Source organism: Taudactylus pleione, unplaced genomic scaffold (assembly GCF_031769625.1).
Source record: "Taudactylus pleione unplaced genomic scaffold, aTauple2 ptg000830l, whole genome shotgun sequence".
Lineage (NCBI taxonomy): Eukaryota > Metazoa > Chordata > Amphibia > Anura > Myobatrachidae > Taudactylus > Taudactylus pleione.
The window spans coordinates 3,847,514-3,865,040 of NW_028285232.1; the positions used below are offsets into that span (position 1 = coordinate 3,847,514).

The window sequence follows — 17,527 nt, forward strand, 5'->3', positions numbered from 1 at the left end:
CCTCACTGTGGCTTCATCCCCCCCCCCCCTGTGCCTCACTGTGGCTTCATCCCCCCCCCTGTGCCTCACTGTGGCTTCATCCCACCCCCCCGTGCCTCACTGTGGCTTCATCCCCCCCCCCTGTGCCTCACTGTGGCTTCATCCCCCCCCCTGTGCCTCACTGTGGCTTCATCCCCCCCCTGTGCCTCACTGTGGCTTCATCCCACCCCCCCGTGCCTCACTGTGGCTTCATCCCCCCCCCTGTGCCTCACTGTGGCTTCATCCCCCCTGTGCCTCACTGTGGCTTCATCCCCCCCCCCTGTGCCTCACTGTGGCTTCATCCCCCCCCCTGTGCCTCACTGTGGCTTCATCCCCCCCTGTGCCTCACTGTGGCTTCATCCCCCCCCCCTGTGCCTCACTGTGGCTTCATCCCCCCCCTTGTGCCTCACTGTGGCTTCATCCCCCCCCCTGTGCCTCACTGTGGCTTCATCCCCCCCCCCCTGTGCCTCACTGTGGCTTCATCCCCCCCCTGTGCCTCACACTGGCTTCATCCCCCCCTGTGCCTCACTGTAGCTTCATCCCCCCCCTATTGCCAACCATATCCCACCATCTCCTACAGGTCCTATATGATACTGTAATAAGAAAACAGCTTTACGGCCCCTCTGTGCGGAGCTTTAATATAACCGGTGACGTGTGTACAGCAACGTCCGCTGTCTTCTGTACCGTGCCACGGCTTATACACCGCATAACGTATATAAATATATATGATCTTTGCATTCAGTATGACCAGAGCTGAGAACCCCTCTGATAAGTGCATCTCAGTGTTACTGCCCCACAGTCACTACTGCCCCCTGCAGTTACAGAGCACTCTGCAGCAGCACCTCCTATGAATGGGTCCTCACAGTCTGCAGCGGAGGGGGGGGGCCCTCCTGTCCTCCTTCCTGTACAAGCCGGCAGCTAGCGATAAGGGACCCAGTGCCAGCCGCCGCTGAATGGGGCCCTGTATGCAGAGCACAGGGGGAGCGTTATGTGCGGAGCTCGGTGTAAAGACGTCCACGTGTAGCCACTAAAACGAAATTACCTGCGACCCGAGCGCATTACAGCTATTATACATGAATCACTCGCTGCCCTCTACACCTGCCGACTGTAATCCTTCGTATCCTGGCACCTGTGCAGCGGGCAGTCACGCATTCCCCTGCAGCACTTACCAGGGACTACCTGCTCTGCGCAGCACATAGGCGCAGGTCATGTTACTCCCCGACCGTAAAGGTAATTGCAATGAAGATTCAAATAAGCAAAGTATTGCGGCAGAACATTCTGCAAAGTCCCAGCGATAGAATCTCTATGAGTTAATAATGAGCTTTATTTGAATAATCACAATTTAAATTTATAGTCTGTGAACCCCCTACCCCCGCCCCCCACCTACCCCTCTTCCAATGTTACAGCTCAACAACACAAATAAATAAATAAAATGTAAAATGAGATACAGAACAATTTCCCCGCTCTGCTCTAAACACAACCACATGGAAATTCTATCATTCTGCCAAGAATAAGCCGCCCCTGGGGTCAGAACATACAGTATATACACCAAGAAAATATCACTACTATAAATGATTAAACTCAATGTATGCATTCTCCCCGGATTAACAAGCAGAACCCTACGTACAAGGCTCAGTGACAGCACCTAGCCGACGTCCTGTTGTTGGCCAGTAGGTGGCGATGTATTATTGATGTCTGTGGATGACATGTAACCCTATAGCTTCCAGTCACAGTAATGCATGCATACATAAGGGGAGTCCCTTGGGCAGAATGACTTGTGTCGATATTCTGGGCGGGCGCTTGCAGGAATATATTGCAGGTAAAACAATACTAGAAATTGTTTTTCTTTTTGAGGCCGCGATTCATCACAGATCGATATTGCGATCGCATCTGCGAACACGTATGCAGGTCTGCTGGGAAAATATGCTAATGTCTGCAATCGCACAGCCAGCGTAGAGACGCCCACTACAGCATTCTCCGTAATACCTTACAGTCCTGCGTCCTGCGTACACATCGGTCACAACGGCCCCTCGCACAATTACAGCAGCTCTGACCTGACTCAGAAATTACAAGTCTCGTCGCACGCAGCGAGTACACAAGCTGCGTATGCTGTCGCAGCTGCTTATTTATGCACGCCCATGTAACGGTGTTCAAGCGGACAGACACGCCCGCGTTTCTCCGACCAGTCCTCACCCCCAAATGCTGACGTCCCGTCACTCACTCTGCGATGGCTTTCTTTCTGCGTGCGTGATTGCGATGCCATCGTGTGCAGGTACGCATTTGCAGTACGCATCATCGACCAACCTGCGGACGCGGATGCATTTGTGATCCATGCTGATCCAGGCCCAAAATTCCCTATGTGACTTTAGTCTGTAACAGACCCGGACTGCAGTGTCTGTGACCATAAAATATACACGGTGGCTATCACGTTCCCTGTGATTGGGAGGAGATACAGTGACCGTCTATTGCCTGGCAGTGCCCGGTGACTGAGAGAAGGCCAGCCTGTGTATCACTATAACAGAGAGCAGTACAACCACTGCTTGGAATCAGTACAGTGTATTACAGAGATGAACGGTATACATGTAACTCTGACCTTCCGTTCCCTCTCCCTCCTCTGCAGCTGGTCACCCATGTTATCAGTACTGTGTATTACAGAGATGACTGGTATACATGTAACTCTGACCTTCCGTTCCCTCTCCCTCCTCTGCAGCTGGTCTCCCATGTTATCAGTACTGTGTATTACAGAGATGAACGGTATACATGTAACTCTGACCTTACGTTCCCTCTCCCTCCTCTGCAGCTGGTCACCCATGTTAGCAGTACTGTGTATTACAGAGATGAATGGTATACATGTAACTCTGACCTTACGTCTGACCTCTCCCTCCTCTGCAGCTGGTCACCCATGTTATCAGTACTGTGTATTACAGAGATGAATGGTATACATGTAACTCTGACCTTACGTCTGACCTCTCCCTCCTCTGCAGCTGGTCACCCATGTTATCAGTACTGTGTATTACAGAGATGAATGGTATACATGTAACTCTGACCATACGTTCCCTCTCCCTCCTCTGCAGCTGGTCACCCATGTTATCAGTACTGTGTATTACAGAGATGACTGGTATACATGTAACTCTGACCTTCCGTTCCCTCTCCCTCCTCTGCAGCTGGTCTCCCATGTTATCAGTACTGTGTATTACAGAGATGAATGGTATACATGTAACTCTGACCTTACGTTCCCTCTCCCTCCTCTGCAGCTGGTCACCCATGTTAGCAGTACTGTGTATTACAGAGATGAATGGTATACATGTAACTCTGACCTTACGTCTGACCTCTCCCTCCTCTGCAGCTGGTCACCCATGTTATCAGTACTGTGTATTACAGAGATGAATGGTATACATGTAACTCTGACCTTACGTCTGACCTCTCCCTCCTCTGCAGCTGGTCACCCATGTTATCAGTACTGTGTATTACAGAGATGAATGGTATACATGTAACTCTGACCATACGTTCCCTCTCCCTCCTCTGCAGCTGGTCACCCATGTTATCAGTACTGTGTATTACAGAGATGACTGGTATACATGTAACTCTGACCTTACATTCCCTCTCCCTCCTCTGCAGCTGGTCACCCATGTTATCAGTACTGTGTATTACAGAGATGAATGGTATACATGTAACTCTGACCTTACGTCTGACCTCTCCCTCCTCTGCAGCTGGTCACCCATGTTATCAGTACTGTGTATTACAGAGATGAATGGTATACATGTAACTCTGACCTTACGTTCCCTCTCCCTCCTCTGCAGCTGGTCACCCATGTTATCAGTACTGTGTATTACAGAGATGAATGGTATACATGTAACTCTGACCTTCCGTTCCCTCTCCCTCCTCTGCAGCTGGTCACCCATGTTATCAGTACGGTGTATTACAGAGATGAATGGTATACATGTAACTCTGACCTTACGTTCCCTCTCCCTCCTCTGCAGCTGGTCACCCATGTTATCAGTACTGTGTATTACAGAGATGAATGGTATACATGTAACTCTGACCTTACGTCTGACCTCTCCCTCCTCTGCAGCTGGTCACCCATGTTATCAGTACTGTGTATTACAGAGATGAATGGTATACATGTAACTCTGACCTTACGTCTGACCTCTCCCTCCTCTGCAGCTGGTCACCCATGTTATCAGTACTGTGTATTACAGAGATGAATGGTATACATGTAACTCTGACCTTCCGTTCCCTCTCCCTCCTCTGCAGCTGGTCACCCATGTTATCAGTACTGTGTATTACAGAGATGAACGGTATACATGTAACTCTGACCTTACGTTCCCTCTCCCTCCTCTGCAGCTGGTCACCCATGTTATCAGTACTGTGTATTACAGAGATGAATGGTATACATGTAACTCTGACCTTACGTTCCCTCTCCCTCCTCTGCAGCTGGTCACCCATGTTATCAGTACTGTGTATTACAGAGATGAATGGTATACATGTAACTCTGATCTTACGTTCCCTCTCCCTCCTCTGCAGCTGGTCACCCATGTTATCAGTACTGTGTATTACAGAGATAAAATGGTATACATGTAACTCTGACCTTACGTCTGACCTCTCCCTCCTCTGCAGCTGGTCACCCATGTTATCAGTACTGTGTATTACAGAAATGAACGGTATACATGTAACTCTGACCATACGTTCCCTCTCCCTCCTCTGCAGCTGGTCACCCATGTTATCAGTACTGTGTATTACAGAGATGAATGGTATACATGTAACTCTAACCATACGTTCCCTCTCCCTCCTCTGCAGCTGGTCACCCATGTTATCAGTACTGTGTATTACAGAGATGAATGGTATACATGTAACTCTGACCTTACGTTCCCTCTCCCTCCTCTGCAGCTGGTCACCCATGTTATCAGTACTGTGTATTACAGAGATGAATGGTATACATGTAACTCTGACCTTACATTCCCTCTCCCTCCTCTGCAGCTGGTCACCCATGTTATCAGTACTGTGTATTACAGAGATGAATGGTATACATGTAACTCTGATCTTACGTTCCCTCTCCCTCCTCTGCAGCTGGTCACCCATGTTATCAGTACTGTGTATTACAGAGATGAATGGTATACATGTAACTCTGACCTTCCGTTCCCTCTCCCTCCTCTGCAGCTGGTCACCCATATTATCAGTACTGTGTATTACAGAGACAAATGGTATACATGTAACTCTGACCTTACGTCTGACCTCTCCCTCCTCTGCAGCTGGTCACCCATGTTATCAGTACTGTGTATTACAGAGATGAATGGTATACATGTAACTCTGACCTTACATTCCCTCTCCCTCCTCTGCAGCTGGTCACCCATGTTATCAGTACTGTGTATTACAGAGATGAATGGTATACATGTAACTCTGACCTTACGTCTGACCTCTCCCTCCTCTGCAGCTGGTCACCCATATTATCAGTACTGTGTATTACAGAGACAAATGGTATACATGTAACTCTGACCTTACGTCTGACCTCTCCCTCCTCTGCAGCTGGTCACCCATGTTATCAGTACTGTGTATTACAGAGATGAATGGTATACATGTAACTCTGACCTTACGTTCCCTCTCCCTCCTCTGCAGCTGGTCACCCATGTTATCAGTACTGTGTATTACAGAGATGAATGGTATACATGTAACTCTGACCTTACGTTCCCTCTCCCTCCTCTGCAGCTGGTCACCCATGTTATCAGTACTGTGTATTACAGAGATGAATGGTATACATGTAACTCTGACCTTCTGTTCCCTCTCCCTCCTCTGCAGCAGGTCACCCATGTTATCAGTACTGTGTATTACAGAGATGAATGGTATACATGTAACTCTGACCTTACGTCTGACCTCTCCCTCCTCTGCAGCTGGTCACCCATGTTATCAGTACAGTGTATTACAGAGATGAACGGTATACATGTAACTCTGACCTTACGTTCCCTCTCCCTCCTCTGCAGCTGGTCACCCATGTTATCAGTACTGTGTATTACAGAGATAAAATGGTATACATGTAACTCTGACCTTACGTCTGACCTCTCCCTCCTCTGCAGCTGGTCACCCATGTTATCAGTACTGTGTATTACAGAGATGAATGGTATACATGTAACTCTGACCATACGTTCCCTCTCCCTCCTCTGCAGCTGGTCACCCATGTTATCAGTACTGTGTATTACAGAGATGAATGGTATACATGTAACTCTGACCTTACGTTCCCTCTCCCTCCTCTGCAGCTGGTCACCCATGTTATCAGTACTGTGTATTACAGAGATGAATGGTATACATGTAACTCTGACCTTACGTTCCCTCTCCCTCCTCTGCAGCTGGTCACCCATGTTATCAGTACTGTGTATTACAGAGATGAATGGTATACATGTAACTCTGACCATACGTTCCCTCTCCCTCCTCTGCAGCTGGTCACCCATGTTATCAGTACTGTGTATTACAGAGATGATTGGTATACATGTAACTCTGACCTTACGTTCCCTCTCCCTCCTCTGCAGCTGGTCACCCATGTTATCAGTACTGTGTATTACAGAGATGAATGGTATACATGTAACTCTGACCTTACGTTCCCTCTCCCTCCTCTGCAGCTGGTCACCCATGTTATCAGTACTGTGTATTACAGAGATGAATGGTATACATGTAACTCTGACCTTACGTTCCCTCTCCCTCCTCTGCAGCTGGTCACCTATGTTATCAGTACTGTGTATTACAGAGATGAATGGTATACATGGGGGCAGCCACAGACTGGTCCAGACATGGACACGGAAGTGTCTCCTGCCTGTGACTTCATACCAAGCCCGTCCCCGGTGTGTATGATTGTTCAAGGACTGAAGCGCCTGCTGCCCGTGCCTGTGGATGCTGAAACACCGACTGGTGCGTTTCTAGACGTGCCACCGAAACAGACACGCCCGCGACAATCCCATAAAACGCCCGTAAGACAGACCAGCGTGCATCATTTTACCGCCCAGGAATGTTCAGCACTTTTCCAAGACATCTCTGATACCGTGCTTCCCGGCTGCAATAGCGCCTCTGTGCGTACATTCTGTGTAACGCATGCGCTGTAGGTGGTTTTGGGGATTTTTGCACATGCATCACGTGTGGCTCTGACTCAGGCACAGAGGGACTGACAGCTGGGAGATCTTGCATTGTAGCACACAGATTGGTTATGCACAAGGTCGCAGCAGCTTGGGATTGCAGAGGGCTGTGTATGTCCAATCAGGAGCGTCACCGACACAAACCGCCATTTACAGTGGTTGTGCACCTGTCACATCCCTCCTACAGCTTTCTCACTTCCTTCTGATTGTCCCAGTTTTATATGAGCCAGATAGAGTTGTCTAGGGTTCTGGTCCTTAGATACAACACATATTAGCTATATAACTGTAACCAAAGGGCGATCTGTGTCATATCCACACACAGACTCCAATATTTGCAATCAATGAAGATTCATTTCAACACATTTTGTGACCACAAAGGCTCTACATTTACCCTCCTGTAACCTCTACCAAACACATGGCCTTTTCTTTCAGGATTGCCTTTATATCATCTTCCAGTTTATTTTTGTCATGGATATGACACAAAACTGCTGTCTGGATACAACTGCATCCAATCCACCAAGCTGGGCTGGGCCTTACATCGCGCAACAGAAAGAAGCTGCACTGCCTGGTGATGTACATACGTGGCTGAAAAGCACAGATGGGAGCCAGAAAGTTATAAAATGTGTTTGGTAAAAGTTGCAGGAAGCCATACACACACACTGATGCCTGGAACCAAGGCCATTATGCCAATAATTCCTGAAATATTTTTTCAGGACAAGGTTGAAAAAACAAGGGATAAATGCTGAGGCCAAGTACATGTCGCTGTGTACACAGCGCGTTATCTCACCGATAGGACGTGATGTATCTTGTAGGCAGCATAGTGTCCACAGCCGGCTTCCAATAGCAGGAAAAGTTGTGATAATCGGAAGCTCTGCAGGTGACGGATGGTATAGCGGGAGTATCTGCAGAGAAGCAGGACAAGAGTCAGATGTGCGTAAGCTCAGAATTGCACTAAAAAAAATTAGCTAGAAAAAATACACAGGTTGTTGTATATAAAACAGATATTCACACGCAATAAGAGCAAACAGCACTCAGAATGACGGTAATACATTCCCCCACGCTGCCCGCTGCTCCATGGCACACAAGCGGCGTCTCATGTATGAGGGTTAAAGTGAGTAGTGCTCTGTATCTCTTATCCAATACAGTGGGGGCAGGCTGCATTGTGAATGGGTCCCATGCAGCAGACGCTGTATTCCGTGATAACGGAGATGCACTGATGGCGGAGGTTTGTCAGACCTGTCCTGATTTAGTGAGCAGCATGTGAGGTTTGTGATCCTGTGACTATATTACTACAGGCGGTATTGAGCATATGGATTGGTATCTATAGGTGACCGTATACCTACAGATTGACGCAGCTGTAAGGTCACTGACTTTGTTATTTACAGCACATAAACTTATAGCTGGGGCTGAGGTTGCAGATTATTTGGGGGGGGGGGGGGGGGGTTCTTGTTACCTGAGATAGGGATGGATAAATCTGCTGACACCTTTTTGATTTTCCACGTACTAATGTAATATTATTTAATTGTTGTGTCATAGATAAACATAGTCGAATCACATTATTACGACAACCAGCTAATAACCACAGTTACCGTCATGTGCAGCCACGAGGCAGCCTGGGAGTGACTAAATATGGTGCTGGTAGGTTGGCACAGGTATCTGGAGCCATACTGACTGCAGTACATCCCACAGTTGCTGGAGGGTGCGTGGTGCAGTACCCATACAGTGAACATAACGACTGAAGTGGTCCCACAGATGCTCAATTGGGTTCAAGTCCAGCGCCTCTGGGCGCTCTGGGCCCCCTCAGCCCTACTCAAAGCCAGGGGGGGCGCGATCAGTGGGATCGCTCCCCCCCCCCCCCACACACAGGCATATGAGACTGCTGCTGGAGGGTGCGTGGTGCAGCCACGAGCAGTCTCCACTGCAGCTCAGCACACGCTGTGTGCTGGGCTGCTGTGAGGGAGGGGGAGCAGCGCCGGACCCGGGCCCCTCAGCAAGCCCAGGCCCCGGTAATCTGTAGCCGCCCCCCCCCCCCCTCAGCGCCCCTGACTGACTCGCCAACGTCCATCCGTTCGATGAAACAGAAAACGTGACTCATCAGAGAAGGAAACCCTTCGCCAATCAGCGGAGGTCCAATTCCGATACAGGTGTGAAAATTGAAGCCTTTTCCGCCAATTCGCCTTCGTTAGCTAAGGTGCAGTGACCATCCGTTTGCTTGGGAGCCCCATACGCAGTAGGGTTCACTGAACTGTAATTTTATACACACGTCTGGTGGTCCCCAGGTTCATTTTGACGGTGAGCTTCTCCACTGTAGCGTGTCAGCCGGCCCTCACGCATCTTCATAGCCGACATTCACCTCTCACATCATGGTGCTCCGCAGTTACCACGTCGGTTATTTGCAATGGTGCCATTTGTCCAATCACGATACACCTTCACCACAGCAGCACGCGAACAGTTCACAAAATGCGCTGTTTCAGAAATGCCGCCTTTGGCCCGAAAGCCAATAATCATCTGTTATTGCAACTAAAGATAAATCTCCTTTTACCCATGACAGCAACGAGTGATGTGTGCAGACGGCCTATCGCACACCTCATATACCCACCAAGCCTGTGCACGGCACCTGACGTACTTCATGGGCTACACGATGCCGACCTCTAATGTAGGAGGTGGTCATCATAATGTGACTCGACTGTGCATTTACCATTTTATGCAGAATCTAATATGCACTCAGTTTTAACAAACAGTATATGTAAGAATAAACTGTGTAATTTATGTGTACATGGGCACTCACAGTTTTTTATATTAGTTTGTTGCATTCTGACAACTTTCTGCGCAAGTCCACCCCATACACCAAGCGTAAAGTGTCACCAGCTCACACCAGGAATATTTTACTCCTTACGCTGTTTACACATCACAGATTACAGAGTAGACAAAACATATGTTTGTGATCAGAGACGTTCCCAGCTCGGAGAGGCAAGACCGCGCACAGTAATCACAGGAGCGCTATGATTTACACACGTCTCATTGGGTGACTCTTCCATTGAGATGTGAACATACATAACCATTAGATCCACCTCAAGCCCACACCTTGGGGGTGAGGAGTCTCTGGTCGCAGCGACTACGATGTATGCGATGTGATGCACTGGGTATGACAGAGGCAGCGAGAGACGATTTAAATATTTAGAAAGTTAAATAACTGTAAAATGCACTTTGCTTGCAGAGCTGAATATTAAAAAGACCAAACGGAAATATGTTTTCATTTACCGTACACTGGATCTGATTCACTACGGAGCGCTATTCTGCATCTACGCACGCAACTGCGTTGCTAATATCAGCGGCGTTATTTAAATGTTTGCATTTACATTGTGATCGCAGCCTGACATAAGGACGCCCTCTTCTCTGAGACCTCAGGCTGTGTATAGTATTGCAGTGGATAATTTATGCACGCCCCAGCAACGGCATTGAAACGCTGTGGCACGTCAGCGTTCAGTTGACCACCCCCTGTCACCACCCCCCAAACAGCACTTCCTGTCAATCACTCTGCCATGGGTCTGCGTATCCTATGCAAGTTCTATAACGGATTAATATTATGGCATTTCCTTTGTGTTCCTGTATTATACAATAGCTGAATGAAAATGAAGGTACTGGGAGGAATGATAGAGAAAGAAAAGTCCCAATAAATGAAGGAGGGGAGGTCATGTGGTGGGATGGCGTCTACCGGACGCTCAAAACTGTGGCTATCGTAAACACCTACTTGGCAGAACCACAAAATAGCGCAATCCCATTATTTTTTTGCTTTGTAACACGTGAGATACAGACAGAAGATCACACTAAGATAGACAGATAAATAATATAATAATCCTGCTACCCCACAGGATAGAGAGATATAAACATTATATATCCTGAAGAGGAAGAGTATGGTAAGTGGATGATTAAATATCACACTCAGCGTGCCGTCCTTCTGCGACGTGTCTCTGTATAAATCTACACACAAGGTTGGCGGCGTCCGTCAGCCTCCACAGCTGATATTCTAAATATTTATATTCATTAGAGCCATTAAAGGGCAGAGCAGCTCGGCAGTGACCTTCAAAGATCCCAGCAAGGTAATCAGCCTGCAACAGCCCCCTGTAATACGGTAACATAAGGGGACAAGGGACAGCTTCCTGCGGGTGAGGACACTGCCGCCCCCTGTAATACGGGCACATGGGCTCTGCCTGATGTAACATAAGGGGACAAGGGACAGCTTCCTGCGGGTGATGGCACTGCCGCCTCCTGTAATACGGGCACATGGGCTCTGCCTGATGTAACATAAGGGGACAAGGGACAGCTTCCTGCGGGTGAGGACACTGCCGCCCCCTGTAATACGGGCACATGGGCTCTGCCTGATGTAACATAAGGGGACAAGGGACAGCTTCCTGCGGGTGAGGACACTGCCGCCCCCTGTAATACGGGCACATGGGCTCTGCCTGATGTAACATAAGGGGACAAGGGACAGCTTCCTGCAGGTGAGGACACTGCCGCCCCTTGTAATACGGGCACATGGGCTCTGCCTGATGTAACATAAGGGGACAAGGGACAGCTTCCTGCGGGTGATGGCACTGCCGCCCCCTGTAATACGGGCACATGGGCTCTGCCTGATGTAACATAAGGGGACAAGGGACAGCTTCCTGCGGGTGAGGACACTGCCGCCCCCTGTAATACGGGCACATGGGCTCTGCCTGATGTAACATAAGGGGACAAGGGACAGCTTCCTGCGGGTGAGGACACTGCCGCCCCCTGTAATACGGGCACATGGGCTCTGCCTGATGTAACATAAGGGGACAAGGGACAGCTTCCTGCGGGTGAGGACACTGCCGCCCCCTGTAATACGGGCACATGGGCTCTGCCTGATGTAACATAAGGGGACAAGGGACAGCTTCCTGCGGGTGATGGCACTGCCGCCTCCTGTAATACGGGCACATGGGCTCTGCCTGATGTAACATAAGGGGACAAGGGACAGCTTCCTGCGGGTGAGGACACTGCCGCCCCCTGTAATACGGGCACATGGGCTCTGCCTGATGTAACATAAGGGGACAAGGGACAGCTTCCTGCGGGTGATGGCACTGCCGCCCCCTGTAATACGGGCACATGGGCTCTGCCTGATGTAACATAAGGGGACAAGGGACAGCTTCCTGCGGGTGAGGACACTGCCGCCCCCTGTAATACGGGCACATGGGCTCTGCCTGATGTAACATAAGGGGACAAGGGACAGCTTCCTGCGGGTGAGGACACTGCCGCCCCCTGTAATACGGGCACATGGGCTCTGCCTGATGTAACATAAGGGGACAAGGGACAGCTTCCTGCGGGTGAGGACACTGCCGCCCCCTGTAATACGGGCACATGGGCTCTGCCTGATGTAACATAAGGGGACAAGGGACAGCTTCCTGCGGGTGATGGCACTGCCGCCTCCTGTAATACGGGCACATGGGCTCTGCCTGATGTAACATAAGGGGACAAGGGACAGCTTCCTGCGGGTGAGGACACTGCCGCCCCCTGTAATACGGGCACATGGGCTCTGCCTGATGTAACATAAGGGGACAAGGGACAGCTTCCTGCGGGTGAGGACACTGCCGCCCCCTGTAATACGGGCACATGGGCTCTGCCTGATGTAACATAAGGGGACAAGGGACAGCTTCCTGCAGGTGAGGACACTGCCGCCCCTTGTAATACGGGCACATGGGCTCTGCCTGATGTAACATAAGGGGACAAGGGACAGCTTCCTGCGGGTGATGGCACTGCCGCCCCCTGTAATACGGGCACATGGGCTCTGCCTGATGTAACATAAGGGGACAAGGGACAGCTTCCTGCGGGTGAGGACACTGCCGCCCCCTGTAATACGGGCACATGGGCTCTGCCTGATGTAACATAAGGGGACAAGGGACAGCTTCCTGCGGGTGAGGACACTGCCGCCCCCTGTAATACGGGCACATGGGCTCTGCCTGATGTAACATAAGGGGACAAGGGACAGCTTCCTGCGGGTGATGGCACTGCCGCCTCCTGTAATACGGGCACATGGGCTCTGCCTGATGTAACATAAGGGGACAAGGGACAGCTTCCTGCGGGTGAGGACACTGCCGCCCCCTGTAATACGGGCACATGGGCTCTGCCTGATGTAACATAAGGGGACAAGGGACAGCTTCCTGCGGGTGAGGACACTGCCGCCCCCTGTAATACGGGCACATGGGCTCTGCCTGATGTAACATAAGGGGACAAGGGACAGCTTCCTGCAGGTGAGGACACTGCCGCCCCTTGTAATACGGGCACATGGGCTCTGCCTGATGTAACATAAGGGGACAAGGGACAGCTTCCTGCGGGTGATGGCACTGCCGCCCCCTGTAATACGGGCACATGGGCTCTGCCTGATGTAACATAAGGGGACAAGGGACAGCTTCCTGCGGGTGAGGACACTGCCGCCCCCTGTAATACGGGCACATGGGCTCTGCCTGATGTAACATAAGGGGACAAGGGACAGCTTCCTGCGGGTGAGGACACTGCCGCCCCCTGTAATACGGGCACATGGGCTCTGCCTGATGTAACATAAGGGGACAAGGGACAGCTTCCTGCGGGTGAGGACACTGCCGCCCCCTGTAATACGGGCACATGGGCTCTGCCTGATGTAACATAAGGGGACAAGGGACAGCTTCCTGCGGGTGATGGCACTGCCGCCTCCTGTAATACGGGCACATGGGCTCTGCCTGATGTAACATAAGGGGACAAGGGACAGCTTCCTGCGGGTGAGGACACTGCCGCCCCCTGTAATACGGGCACATGGGCTCTGCCTGATGTAACATAAGGGGACAAGGGACAGCTTCCTGCGGGTGATGGCACTGCCGCCCCCTGTAATACGGGCACATGGGCTCTGCCTGATGTAACATAAGGGGACAAGGGACAGCTTCCTGCGGGTGAGGACACTGCCGCCCCCTGTAATACGGGCACATGGGCTCTGCCTGATGTAACATAAGGGGACAAGGGACAGCTTCCTGCGGGTGAGGACACTGCCGCCCCCTGTAATACGGGCACATGGGCTCTGCCTGATGTAACATAAGGGGACAAGGGACAGCTTCCTGCGGGTGAGGACACTGCCGCCCCCTGTAATACGGGCACATGGGCTCTGCCTGATGTAACATAAGGGGACAAGGGACAGCTTCCTGCGGGTGATGGCACTGCCGCCTCCTGTAATACGGGCACATGGGCTCTGCCTGATGTAACATAAGGGGACAAGGGACAGCTTCCTGCGGGTGAAAGACACTGCCGCCCCCTGTAATACGGGCACATGGGCTCTGCCTGATGTAACATAAGGGGACAAGGGACAGCTTCCTGCGGGTGAGGACACTGCCGCCCCCTGTAATACGGGCACATGGGCTCTGCCTGATGTAACATAAGGGGACAAGGGACAGCTTCCTGCAGGTGAGGACACTGCCGCCCCTTGTAATACGGGCACATGGGCTCTGCCTGATGTAACATAAGGGGACAAGGGACAGCTTCCTGCGGGTGATGGCACTGCCGCCCCCTGTAATACGGGCACATGGGCTCTGCCTGATGTAACATAAGGGGACAAGGGACAGCTTCCTGCGGGTGAGGACACTGCCGCCCCCTGTAATACGGGCACATGGGCTCTGCCTGATGTAACATAAGGGGACAAGGGACAGCTTCCTGCGGGTGAGGACACTGCCGCCCCCTGTAATACGGGCACATGGGCTCTGCCTGATGTAACATAAGGGGACAAGGGACAGCTTCCTGCGGGTGAGGACACTGCCGCCCCCTGTAATACGGGCACATGGGCTCTGCCTGATGTAACATAAGGGGACAAGGGACAGCTTCCTACGGGTGAGGACACTGCCGCCCCCTGTAATACGGGCACATGGGCTCTGCCTGATGTAACATAAGGGGACAAGGGACAGCTTCCTGCAGGTGAGGACACTGCCGCCCCTTGTAATACGGGCACATGGGCTCTGCCTGATGTAACATAAGGGGACAAGGGACAGCTTCCTGCGGGTGATGGCACTGCCGCCCCCTGTAATACGGGCACATGGGCTCTGCCTGATGTAACATAAGGGGACAAGGGACAGCTTCCTGCGGGTGAGGACACTGCCGCCCCCTGTAATACGGGCAGATGGGCTCTGCCTGATGTAACATAAGGGGACAAGGGACAGCTTCCTGCGGGTGATGGCACTGCCGCCTCCTGTAATACGGGCACATGGGCTCTGCCTGATGTAACATAAGGGGACAAGGGACAGCTTCCTGCGGGTGAGGACACTGCCGCCCCCTGTAATACGGGCACATGGGCTCTGCCTGATGTAACATAAGGGGACAAGGGACAGCTTCCTGCGGGTGAGGACACTGCCGCCCCCTGTAATACGGGCACATGGGCTCTGCCTGATGTAACATAAGGGGACAAGGGACAGCTTCCTGCAGGTGAGGACACTGCCGCCCCTTGTAATACGGGCACATGGGCTCTGCCTGATGTAACATAAGGGGACAAGGGACAGCTTCCTGCGGGTGATGGCACTGCCGCCCCCTGTAATACGGGCACATGGGCTCTGCCTGATGTAACATAAGGGGACAAGGGACAGCTTCCTGCGGGTGAGGACACTGCCGCCCCCTGTAATACGGGCACATGGGCTCTGCCTGATGTAACATAAGGGGACAAGGGACAGCTTCCTGCGGGTGAGGACACTGCCGCCCCCTGTAATACGGGCACATGGGCTCTGCCTGATGTAACATAAGGGGACAAGGGACAGCTTCCTGCGGGTGATGGCACTGCCGCCTCCTGTAATACAGGCACATGGGCTCTGCCTGATGTAACATAAGGGGACAAGGGACAGCTTCCTGCGGGTGAGAACACTGCCGCCCCCTGTAATACGGGCACATGGGCTCTGCCTGATGTAACATAAGGGGACAAGGGACAGCTTCCTGCGGGTGAGGACACTGCCGCCCCCTGTAATACGGGCACATGGGCTCTGCCTGATGTAACATAAGGGGACAAGGGACAGCTTCCTGCAGGTGAGGACACTGCCGCCCCTTGTAATACGGGCACATGGGCTCTGCCTGATGTAACATAAGGGGACAAGGGACAGCTTCCTGCGGGTGATGGCACTGCCGCCCCCTGTAATACGGGCACATGGGCTCTGCCTGATGTAACATAAGGGGACAAGGGACAGCTTCCTGCGGGTGAGGACACTGCCGCCCCCTGTAATACGGGCACATGGGCTCTGCCTGATGTAACATAAGGGGACAAGGGACAGCTTCCTGCGGGTGATGGCACTGCCGCCTCCTGTAATACGGGCACATGGGCTCTGCCTGATGTAACATAAGGGGACAAGGGACAGCTTCCTGCGGGTGAGGACACTGCCGCCCCCTGTAATACGGGCACATGGGCTCTGCCTGATGTAACATAAGGGGACAAGGGACAGCTTCCTGCGGGTGAGGACACTGCCGCCCCCTGTAATACGGGCACATGGGCTCTGCCTGATGTAACATAAGGGGACAAGGGACAGCTTCCTGCGGGTGAGGACACTGCCGCCCCCTGTAATACGGGCACATGGGCTCTGCCTGATGTAACATAAGGGGACAAGGGACAGCTTCCTGCAGGTGAGGACACTGCCGCCCCTTGTAATACGGGCACATGGGCTCTGCCTGATGTAACATAAGGGGACAAGGGACAGCTTCCTGCGGGTGATGACACTGCCGCCCCCTGTAATACGGGCACATGGGCTCTGCCTGATGTAACATAAGGGGACAAGGGACAGCTTCCTGCGGGTGAGGACACTGCCGCCCCCTGTAATACGGGCACATGGGCTCTGCCTGATGTAACATAAGGGGACAAGGGACAGCTTCCTGCGGGTGAGGACACTGCCGCCCCCTGTAATACGGGCACATGGGCTCTGCCTGATGTAACATAAGGGGACAAGGGACAGCTTCCTGCGGGTGATGGCACTGCCGCCCCTTGTAATACGGGCACATGGGCTCTGCCTGATGTAACATAAGGGGACAAGGGACAGCTTCCTGCGGGTGAGGACACTGCCGCCCCCTGTAATACGGGCACATGGGCTCTGCCTGATGTAACATAAGGGGACAAGGGACAGCTTCCTGCGGGTGATGGCACTGCCGCCTCCTGTAATACGGGCACATGGGCTCTGCCTGATGTAACATAAGGGGACAAGGGACAGCTTCCTGCGGGTGAGGACACTGCCGCCCCCTGTAATACGGGCACATGGGCTCTGCCTGATGTAACATAAGGGGACAAGGGACAGCTTCCTGCGGGTGAGGACACTGCCGCCCCCTGTAATACGGGCACATGGGCTCTGCCTGATGTAACAAAAGGGGACAAGGGACAGCTTCCTGCGGGTGAGGACACT

At 52.0% G+C, this 17,527-nt stretch overlaps 1 protein-coding gene across 4 annotated transcripts in view; it reads right to left on the reverse strand.

Moving 5' to 3' along the window:
- Positions 1 to 17,527, reverse strand: part of IL11RA (interleukin 11 receptor subunit alpha) — a 210,470-nt gene that overhangs the window by 70,420 nt on the left and 122,523 nt on the right. For all 4 annotated transcript variants that reach the window (XM_088458419.1, XM_088458421.1, XM_088458420.1 and 1 more), the window contains exon 5: positions 7,921 to 8,035. In XM_088458419.1, coding sequence (XP_088314545.1) covers positions 7,921 to 8,035 — 115 coding nt within the window. The remainder of the gene's footprint in view (positions 1 to 7,920; positions 8,036 to 17,527) is intronic.